The following is an 11,602-nucleotide window of genomic DNA, read 5'->3' on the forward strand; positions in this document are numbered from 1 at the left end:
GTAGGAGGAAAAATATGAAACCATTTGGATGATGAAGCAAAATCAATTGCGGTGTAATAAAATGCAGAGCAGAGGAAGTAAACTCAGTCACGATTAAATTTAATGGGGCCTTTTTTATAATTTGTGTTAATGTAATAAAGTTAATATTCTTGTTTTCCACAAATAAGAAATGTATTTTTGGTCTGTTCCAGTACTGCAAGAATCTACTAATTTGTACAATTTTTTCCGATAACATAAAGGAAAAACTGTTATTGTAGTAAAAATTAGTAGCTTCTTGCAGGTTCTGGAACAGAGCATTTATTTATTTTTGGATATTTTGCAATGGCGTGCATTTTTATAGTATCTTTAGACTGCATTAAAATTCAATCCAAAACACTGCATCAAATGCCCTGATTTGGATCGAAAATGGAGTGCATCCTAGCTGCGCGCTCTCTTGCAAAATTCATAAGTGAATTCATAGAAAAAGATGTACTCCAAGGGCGCTTGTACTGATTAAACTGCATCCACGGATGCAAACTTTTTGCTGTGTACATAATTTGCGCTCGAACAACGAATAGAGAGCGAATTACCGTCAGTACGAACAAGGGAATCAAATACCTGCCTGAAAGTCTATATTAAAAGATTATTTTGGCAGGTCTCTCTCTCGTTAATTTTGAAAATGGAAATTTTTAAAATGTGTTGAAAACATCACAAGTTTAAGAAAAAATAGAAACCATGAATGAAAAGAATAGAATATAATATAAAAGATGTTTGAAGGAAAGAGAATTATTTTTTAAGTTCATTTCAACTAATTTTGCATGCCTTTTGTTTGAAACTTCCTTTAAAATCAACAAACAAGAAGTGTGAAAATATGAACTATGTTGATATCATGGTATTCATAGCTATCGTAATAAAAGCTGTGTTCCTTTACTTACCTGAGGTTACCATTTTTACCATTTGTTACCATTTTTAACCTGCAAAGCGTTCCTTAACCCCGAAAAGTGGCAAAACTGGAAGCAATTTTTAAGAGAGTGAGAGTGGAGAGAGAGCGAAATGGCGTTCTCTTCTACCACAGGCTACCAGCAAAATTTCTGCAGGTAAAAAATGACAGAACTGATTTTCGACTTTTGTTTGACGATTATTTCACAATGAAGAAGAAAATGGACGAAAAACAGAAGTCGAACGCTGACATAATTGATTTTTTTATGTTTTTTATGTTGCAGAATGTCAACAACTCTGCTTTTGACAGCATATACCATAATTGGTCTGTTCCAGAACTGCAAGAATCTACTAAGTTTTACTATTTTTTCCGATAACATAAAGGAAAAATGTTATTGTAGTAAAAAATAGTAGTGTAGTAAAAAATAGTACGTTTATATATAACCGGATTTAACAAACCCACTGGGTTTCAAATGTCAATTCCTTTGTGTATACGTCAAATAAACCCTTATTAAATTTAAAAGGCTATAATATAAACATGGCCTAAGAAAAAATTGTAATCAGCTGTTAGCTGTGGCCTAACTGTAATAACTCTATCATTGTATGTACCATGTCGTATGAACGGGTTAATTCGTATACGTAATTGTGAGAGCGAACAACTGGTGCTGGTATGAACATGGCATTACATAAAAGCCATTCATATTCGATTGTTCCTTCTATTCGATATGAAGGCATATTTATATAAGGTAGAAGTGACAATCAGCTGTACTCTTACTTTTTTTGTAAATTTAGTTTTCAAAATGTAATAGGTAATAGGGTCTACTCATGAAATTTGAAACTTCGAAATTTGCTACCATAAAATACTGCTTTTCATCCTAAACGTGTAATAAAAATGAGCTACGACAGTTTTGAGTGCTTTTTATTTACATTTTGATTTAAATTTGTTCTATTTTAGAGGATTTTCAAAATGTATTTATGTTTTTTTTTGAGAAAATTTTTGGAACGACCCTATTATTCAATATTTATCTTTGACAAATAATTTTCAATAACAACAATGTTGTTTTTGTAAATTTGTTAGTTGTTGTAATTCATGCATATACCTTATATGAATTTGCCTAGTTCAATATGTTCTCGAATCAGTTATCGATTAATTAAACATTTTTTATAGATCCCTATTTCTATAAAACTGTCGCCGTTGAACTTAGTCGCCGTTATTAAACTGCATCACCATTGGACTCTGGTGATTTGTCCGATTTATTATTTTAGTAAAATGAATAATAAAATTTAAGTGCACAAAATTAAATTTCCAATAAAACATATCAGAAACAATTTTCGCACACAATTTCGTTGCACAAATCAAGCGTAAAATGAGTGAATTATGAACAGAAGAAAAAAGGTACAACGACGACAAGTGAAGTGACCTTAAGCAGAGAAGAAAATAATTTCAGCTAAAAAAACAGAAAGAGACAGGAAGCAGAAGTGTAGAAGTGACAATACAAAAACATCAAGTTTGGATCGAGAAAATAAGCAAAAGAAAATTACAATAACTAGGGAAAAAATTCGGAAAAGACCGTATAGTGAGTGGTGTTGAGGTCTCATATATTTCTCGAATGAAATGGGAGGTTGTGTGGGACGTTATAGTGGTGACAATGAAACAGTAAGTGTATCATCGGCCAGTGTATCCAGACCGCCGACAGCAGGTATGTTATTATCGTACTGACCCCAGGCAAATATGTATAATAAAAAATATAATATTTATATTTCCTTCCGTTTATGTTTGATAAGGTACCCAAGTTGGTCCGGCACGCAAGAATCGTCCTTTGTGTCATGAAACAATACGCTGGCGTTCAGATGTTCCTCTGACAGAGGGCCAATTGCGTTCAAAACGTGATGAATTTTGGGATACAGCACCAGCCTTTGATGGTCGCAAAGAAATCTGGGATGCCCTAAGGGCAGCAACGACTGCAGCAGAAGCTCTCGACTTCCAGTTGGCCCAGGCCATACTCGATGGGGCCAATATTTCTGTGCCGAATGGGTGAGTACTGATTGTGTCAGCAATTGACATACACCAAGCATTGGTTTACTTGATTTGTATAACAATCGCTTACATTGTTTAAAAACTTGATTTGTCGGAATTATTTATTTTTATTGTATTTTAAGTAATGCGATTATTTCAAAGTAATGCTATACACAATGAAAAGTTTGGAAAACGCCATTAGAGTTCAATGTTTTTTTTACTTTGAGATATATGAAAGGGAGTAGAGACGAAGGCAAACCTTTCAAAATCAATGCAAAAACTTGAAACCGATGATGGTAGTTTGGTCGTCGTAATGCCTCATCACAACAGTATTTATATCCTGCTGCTCGATAACATGATATTCTTCGTATTTTCGTCATCACCACGAGCACTTTGAATATTGTAGCATGGGTAAGGGTGCTCATTGGTAATTGTTGCTAATTGCTCCTAAAACTTAATTGCTTGTTCGTGGTTTTTTGTTGTTTTGCTATGGCGTGGAGGTAAATATTTCAGTTACTTACATAGTACCACGGGGTTTTGGCCTTTTAAACAATTGTCATTGTCCTAGGAGAAAATGTTTTTCATTACCATGATTGTGGTTACCATTTGTTGTAAAGGGGTTGGAGGGCGTTGTGTTAGAAAGTTGTTGTTATGTTCTTCTTCATTATATCGCAGTACACACTTGTTGTCCGGTCATGCAATACAATGATGTTTTTATTTCGGAGTTGTTGGTGTCATTACAGTTGTGCGGTTAAACAAAAATATTTAATTTTACGAAGTGATGATTCTGATTGCGAAGGTTAGTAGAATTTCCACATTACATTTCTATAATATGAACAAAGAGAGCAACTATGAACGCATAGTTCAAGTATGTAATTACTTGATTAAGCATTTATTAATTGGATTTAGCTTTTGATTACAATTTTTATTATAAATCAAAGTGAATATTAGAAAACAATGTTCAGTATTGCTATGAATACGTCATTGAATTAAATGAACTAAATGAATCAATACATCTTGAAATCGGTCATAACTAGCTAAGCAAATCATAAGAATTGTACTTATCTTTTATTACGCCGGATAAGAAATTGATAAAAGCATATAATGTTTAAAACATTGCTCCAAAATTATCTACGTATAATATAAATTTGAGGTAATAAGAGAAGGCTGGAAGTTTGCAATCGGCCATTTTGCGCCCGATGGTTTTGTACGTTGCTGCCAAGTTAGCTAAGGAAATGCCAAGTATAAAATAAGCATTCAATGATCGGCCTTGGATAGAACTAGGCCTGCCACCAATGGATATGGTGCAGCGGAATTTGGTCGTTCGCTATATTGACAGTTATTTGCGTTACTGTTGTAACATTTCGGCTCGTAACTCGAGGTTTTTTCTAAAGAATATAATATACAAACAAAAAAGGAAAGAAAGATATGTATATTATTGTTGAAGGATTTGAGAACATTGATACACCCGGACCGTTGTGTCAGAATGTTACGTGTTTGTATGGGAAGTTGTCGCTCACTGTTCGAAATAGCAGAAGAATGTTGATTTAGGACTCTATTCGATTTATAGCCGCTTATGGCTTCGGAGACCACCTGCTGCGATGTACGCCTAGAGTAATTTTAATGTCATGGGCTGGACAACGGTCATATGTTTCTTCTAGGCGCTCGTAGAATATATCGCTCATTTACTCAAAGAGTGACACATTTCAAAAAATCCAGTTTCGAGAAAAACGCGTTTTGTATTATATTTGACTTCCCATCTTAAAAAGATTATTACACAAAAGCTAAAATAACTACTTGGACCATATTTTGTAAACAGCTAGCCAGATATCAGTGCTAAATTTCTGTGCGAGAACAAGCATGATTTGAATTGTTTTAGTGCTTCATAAACTCAAAAAACAGTTGTGTTGAGTTATGCGAGCTGTAACTCGTTGAGTTTTAGAGATATCAGCATACAAATTAGACACAAGATAAAGTAGAAGGTGTAAAATAAATAGAATTTGCTAACTCAGAAATCGCTTTTTTTTGAGTTATGCCACTCTTTGAGTAAATGAGCGATATCTTTGGTCTGATCATCTTTGTCTTCGGTTGGAGAATGAACGCAGATAAAGCTAATGTTGAAAAATTTTGTTGTTAAACGGTACTGGTACAAAAGTATATATGCGCTAAAAGAGTGCACTCTCTGGTATCATTATGCGAAAACAGTTCCCTAAGAGTTCTAGTCCGCTAAAGTTGGAATTTCACTAAAATTTAGTACCTGAAGAAAAATAAAATAAATGAGCCAGGCTGGGGTTTGAACCCACGTCCTTGAAAAACACAGGAAAAAGTGTTGTCACGGCGTGTTTGCGTTCAGAGCCAAACTCATAACTTTCAAAGGCAGCGCTAAGCGTTTGTCATGAAAGCACAACTAATTGGGAAAATCCTCATTGTTGTTGTAAAATACAAAACAAAAATGCATTTGAAAGAAGAAAAGTTCGAGGACATCGAAGCCGCTCCACATCCGATATGTCTGAAGAGTCTTTACCGAAGACGAAACATGCATGTCACATAGTGGTGGGTGTGTGGGTTCGAATCGTCGGCTTTCCTTTTTCACTTGCATAATAGATCATAAAGCTCGATTAAAAAAAAATAAAAAATTAATCTTAAAAAATGATCTTCGCCTAAAAAGGCAAAAATTTTCAAATAAACCTAACATAAAATAGCTCACTACGTGTGAACGCTACAGTAATTTATTAAAACGTTTCTTCAAGGCTCTAAGTCTACCTACCTAACAAAAAGCAATAAACACAATATATATTATAGTTTCCGAAGAAATAGCTTTCTTTCACCAGAAATTTGAAAAAATTACAAATTTTAAAATGAGGAAAGTTGTCGCATGTCACCTCACGCTCACACCTTCCAATATTTTGACTTAATTTTTTGGTATCTTTAATTCAATATAATTACTATCGAATCCCACATAAAAATTAACAATCGGTGACGACAAAAAATTGGGTTTGGGTCAGGAAAATCGATTTCTGATCCACTGTGCGACTGGTGCAAAAATGGAACAGTCTCAGGGAGTTTCACAAGATAAAAATTAATAAAATGGTTGAAATGACCTCGGCTTGCGGCAGCCGCATTTTGATCTTACGACATTTTGACTTTTTTTCTAGGAATTCGAAGAATTGGCAATCCAACGCATGACACCATTTGGAAGGGTGGAATTCCTGAAGTCGGAAATCAGCATTGATTAATCGACCGTATAGAACGCCTCGGACAGGAGTTATTTTCCTGTATTGCTTGCTGAATGTCGCTTGTGGAGAAGACGCATTGAACCCCATATATTTTGAATAATCAACCGAGTAATTGAGTTACAGCGTGGATCATTTAGGAGTTTTGAATTCCATATCTCGTGACGAGCGTTGAAGACGCAAGGAACACTTTGACATATTTTTAACCTCTTAGAATTGGATTTTGATATTTTGGGCGGGTAGAAACTTATCTTCTGGAACAATGTACCATTATAAAATGCGAACTGCGCCATAATACACTCTATGCAGAAGTGCGTTTAATGCGTTGTAGCGCAATTGGGTCTATTTTTTCGCACATTAGGGTATATTGTGTTAGTGTGTATTGAATGTAATTTTTATTTTTTAATTTTTTTTATATTTTATTAAAAACACAGTACCTAGCCCAAAACGGTTCCAAATACAACAATAAAGTTACTACTCCGAAAACTTAAAACTAATATATTAAAGTATGTAAATCTAATGCCCTACAAACCTTTTCTATCGCCTAAGAATAATACGCGATTCTTCTGGGCGATTAATTTGTCGCAGGCGATATGGCCTAAAAATCTTCCACGTATCACCAACCTAAAATAAGTGTTTATGGAATGCGAATCGCGACCAAGATTCGCTGACGAAACATTTGGAAGATCTTAAGAAGAAGAAAATATAAAGTAAAAATTGAAGGAAATTTAATTTTTATTATTATTTGTTTTTTGTTTCTTTCATTTGTTGTCTTTAATTTTTATACTTTTTGTTTTCTTTTCTGATTTGTTATAATTTTTAATTATTCCTTATGTTATAGTGGTTTATAATGGTTCTCGAGTACTTTCTTAATTTCACTTGGCAACACCCAAACATGTGTTGTGTTTGTCAATACTCATAATATTATACGTGCCATTTTTACCAAAGTTATGTAGAATGTGTATTAGGCCGGGGCGATTTATGTGGAAGGAAAAAACCTTAATAGGCCCTTCGCGTTTCTGATTCCTGGGATTGAACTGAGCAAAAAAGTCTACTGGACCATATGTCTACGATGAAAATCGAACCTCCCGATTTTGACTTTAAGTTTTTTATCTACGTTTTTTTGACATCTTGGCATATAACAGCCAAACCATTGAGATTTTCGAGCCATCACAAAGACAAAAATTGTTGCCAAGGCAGTAATTAAGAACTCTCTAATACATCGCAAAAGCATTGGAACGCATTTTCAGGTCGGTGGAGGTCATAAAGACGAAACACCTACATATGTGACGTTGAGCAAAATCAAAATCGCTCCTGATGTGATCTTTAGGGTAGATGTTGAACTTAATTTGCCCTCTGTGGACAACGGGATGAGAGAAATAGTATGTTGAGATCAGGACGTCTATTGGGTAGGGTAATTTGACTACCACCTTGACACTAATCCCCCTCAATTTGAACTCTTTACGATAAAGGGAACAATCGCGACTAGTTTGCCAGAGTTTCTTCCTCAACTGTCCTCAAACCTGCCTTCATAGGATTAGTGTTTTCTCTCGGAACAGAGGATAGTTTATCGACTGCTACAGTCGCTGAGCAATTGGCGGGTTAATTTCACCAAACTGCCCTGCCCTTCACCAAATCTAGGCTTCTCCGATTCTGGATTCATAATTTTCCGTGGACGTTGCTGCAGTGTTGTCATTAATGGACTTATTGGGAGATTATTTTGTTTTAAACCCTATCGCCAATATGTGATGAGGGAGGGCATAGAGGTCCAACAACTAAATCTTTACTACGTGTAGGCGTCTAGATATCTACAACAATTGGAATTCGTTCTAATACTGTTGACATTCTAACTGCAAATCCCATTTAATTAATTGCAATAATTTTTGTATACTTTCAGATACCTTACAGAATGCTATGATGAATTGGGTACACAATACAAAGTACCCATTTACTGTCTATCATATCCTATAAATATAGTTAAGGAGGAAAATGGTCGTGATTCACCTGCCGAATTTTCAGAGCCCGTCGATGGCGGTACCGAGGTATTCCTCAAACTGAGAATATCGTCAACAATGTCTGATGTTAAATTACCTGTATACTCCAAAGACACAGTGGGACAATGTAAAAAGAAATTACAGGTAAGTAGTAGCTTCTCAATAATACTTTTGTATGTCATATTCCAAAACTTGATAATCTGAATTTCTTTTTTAGGCTGTTGAGGGCGTAGATGCATGTTGTCAACGGTGGTTCTACAGTGGCAAACTGTTGGGCGATAAAGTCCCAATCGAAGAATGTAACATACAAAACGGCTATGTGGTACAAGTCATTGTAAATACAGAACACTACAACCATGACAATAGTACGAGTATTGCCACCGCAAGCTAGCCAACATTCATCACAATTCAGCACAAAGTGAACAACGCAAAGTTAACAACTTTACTATCGGTGGCAACAAATTGCAATAAAGTGTCTCATCATTTGTCACCGGCAAGCAATCATCTTTATCGCCAGCAGCATCATCAGTCACTGCATCAACAGCGTCAACATCATCAGCGATATCAGCATTATCAGAAATTGGGTTATTGCGTTCTTATGCCACAGCCTGTTGCACCAGTCACAGCGATAGCAACAACGACGACGACATCGTTTCTATTGCGTACAACAAGAATTGAAAGTGACATTGCATTTGTTGTTGGACAGAAGAATAATAGAAATTTGACCGCTCTGGATAGTAGTTGTTGTACATTTGTGAAGATATCATTAATAGTTTTATTAATACTATTGTTATTCGTAATGCATTTTGTTGCAATTTGTTGTTAAACTATGAATGAAGGAAACAAACAAAAGAAAGAAACACAAATCAAATGGTACATATTAAGAAATATTTAATAATTATTTTATGTTCTTCTCTCTTTCCACTCGTTTTCCTCCTTTCTTCTCCACTGGCCTAATCCCACATTCGTTTCCCATGCATCGTTTTAAGAAAGGGTTTTGCTAGTTGTGTTCTGTCTGTTTTTGCAAACAACTTATCGCCTGTGCAAAACCAAAAAATTTAATTAAAATATAAAATCCAATGGTATACTTTAATTAACTTTTGTATAGCAATTCTTTTTTATATTTATCAAATTTTCTTATTTTATTCTAGTTATATTCTACTTACTTGGTTTTTATTAGTGCGAGTAAAATAGAGTAATAATATAATAACAATTAGAAAATACAAAAACAACAACCCCAAAACCACAAATATTAACTAATTTTAAGTGGGTAACAAACATATGATTTTGAAATTTAATTTATAATTATAAAATTACAAGCAAATCTATCAAATCTCTTTTTAATTTAAAACATAAAGAAACAACTAAAGAAAAATAAAAATGAAATATATACTTTATTGCGTAACAAACATGTACACAGCCATATTAAACAACAACAAAAATAATCATCAAAAACATCGGAATAAAAAAACGACACAACCAACAACAAAGCAATTAATTTATACTACATTTAAAGTAAATAAAAAAACCTCTGAAATAATTATTTAACAAAAAGAAAATCTGTATTATCGGTGGGTGAAATGGGTAGGTAATACCTACTAGGTACTTAAAAAATGTAGCTAGTTATCTATTGCAGTGTTACCCAAAATTGGAATTACAACGTAAAAATTAAACAAAGTAAACTATATACAGTATGCAAAACTCATATTCGAACACCCTTCAAAACGAGTAAAATCGTTATTTATGGCAGATGTTGTTGAAACAAGTGCTTTAATTTATTGGATAGAAAATATTTGAGAATAATTCACCTGAAACAAAGATATAGTTTAATTAGTTCCATCATTTACGGTAGATGGCGTTCAGAGTCAAGGAAAAATTCATAAGGCACTACATTTTTGCTATTTTTGAAGTATTTTTCTGGGTAAAGTTCGACGTTTTTGTACTTGAATATCCTTGTAGAGGCATCTGATGTACAGAAACATACTAAATTGTAAAGTTAACGTTCGACATTTTTTAAAAAATTAAATTGTTTAAAAATATATTAAATTTTCTACAAAACTAAGCAATATTGTTCAAGAAATGAATATTAATGGTGCATTTTGGATGGATATTGCTTAAAATAGCTAATCTTAGTCGTTCTATGACAAAATAAGTTGTCGTGATTTAAAATAAATGGTGCTAGCTCCTTAGAATTTAAGCCAGTCTAGGCTTATGGCAGGACATTTCTCATTTATACGTGTGAAAATGAACACGTATCCTTCATAAGGTCTCCAATATGACACGTCCTTCAACCTAACCTAACCTAGATAACTTTTAGTGTTGCCATCCTGTAGTTTTTTGTGGGCTGTTTAGGGATGTTCGTGGGACATACACATTTTTTGCTTTCCCTTAAAAATAGCCATAACGACAAATTTGACAACTCTACACAGTAAATCTGTGGTGGTGCTTTCATGTAATAAACGAGTGTGTGTGCGCATTTTTGTTTACTTTGCATTCGAGCCTATTCATGTGGAAATAAAAATTGAGTTTTATATGGTCTCCTTTGTCCCGGTCCACACTAGAGTGATTTCATTGAAAAATTGCATGAAATTATGCGCCTCTAGATCGACATCCATAGTAAAGTAAAATTATAAAATTGCTGTAGTGGTGAATTTGATTTAAGAACACCTAATTTCATGAAATTTTTTAATGAAATTCACGCTAGTGTGGACCGGGACTTACTTTTGAAAACGGTAAAACCGGCAAAAGTAGTACAAGTTGTAAACTGCTCCCATATGAATTGTATTGTGTGTGAAGTAAAGGAACGCTTTTCGAGCATTGTATTTGAGAAGCGTGTTTAAAGCAGTGTTCACCAGCGAGCCCGTACTGAGAGCAACTAAGCATACATTACCGTGTGTTTTGGATTGAAAGTTACGATAATTTGCTCTCAGTAGCAGCTCGCTGGTGAACACTGGTTTAAAGTCATTTTTGTTTTCAATATTAGGTCTGTACGATAACTTCACAAGTAAAAAGTACTTGCAAGTACTCAGCAAGTTCTCAGTAAATTCTCTCCACTTACCTTACTCTCTCGAAGCTAAAAATTTGCAGAATGCTATCGAACAACAATTTGCAAAAACTTGCAAGAAGTCAGCTGATTTTACAAACAAGAAGTTTGGCGGATATGATTTAATTTAACAATTGAAGGTTATTTACGAAAATTATTTGATTATCCATTGCTACAAAAATAATTCCCTTTCCATATCATAAATTAACGGCTGGCCGTCCACATTGTGTTCCTCCTACTTCCTGGATGCGCCGCTTTTTGCTGGGATTAGAAATAAAACAATCATCACAAACTACAAAATAAGTAATTTATTTTGTAAAAAAAATAAGTTATTTTGTCGTTTTCCATAATTTATTTAGTTAATTATCTCTTCTCTTTTTTCTTGTAATTATTTTAA

The 11,602-nt window shown here is 34.1% G+C and overlaps 1 protein-coding gene across 1 annotated transcript; it reads left to right on the top strand.

The window, feature by feature from the left end:
- Positions 1-900: 900 nt before the first annotated feature.
- On the top strand, positions 901-9,721 carry LOC141406123 (ubiquitin domain-containing protein 1). The gene is made up of 4 exons (XM_073991225.1): positions 901-2,618; positions 2,704-2,953; positions 8,066-8,306; positions 8,380-9,721. The coding sequence occupies exons 1-4, from the start codon at positions 2,534-2,536 to the stop codon at positions 8,551-8,553; spliced, it is 750 nt and encodes a 249-aa protein (XP_073847326.1). The 5' UTR covers positions 901-2,533; the 3' UTR covers positions 8,554-9,721.
- Positions 9,722-11,602: the final 1,881 nt, after the last annotated feature.

This window comes from Musca autumnalis, unplaced genomic scaffold, assembly GCF_047663935.1.
Source record: "Musca autumnalis isolate F117 unplaced genomic scaffold, ASM4766393v1 scaffold_1, whole genome shotgun sequence".
In the NCBI taxonomy this organism is placed as follows: Eukaryota; Metazoa; Arthropoda; class Insecta; order Diptera; family Muscidae; genus Musca; species Musca autumnalis.

Coding starts and splice junctions, on each gene's coding strand:
- LOC141406123 (XM_073991225.1), top strand. CDS start 2,534: ATGGGAGGTTGTGTGGGACGTTATAGTGGTGACAATGAAACAGTAAGT. Junction 2,954..8,065: donor AATATTTCTGTGCCGAATGG/GTGAGTACTGAT, acceptor GTATACTTTCAG/ATACCTTACAGAATGCTATG. Junction 8,307..8,379: donor AATGTAAAAAGAAATTACAG/GTAAGTAGTAGC, acceptor TTTCTTTTTTAG/GCTGTTGAGGGCGTAGATGC.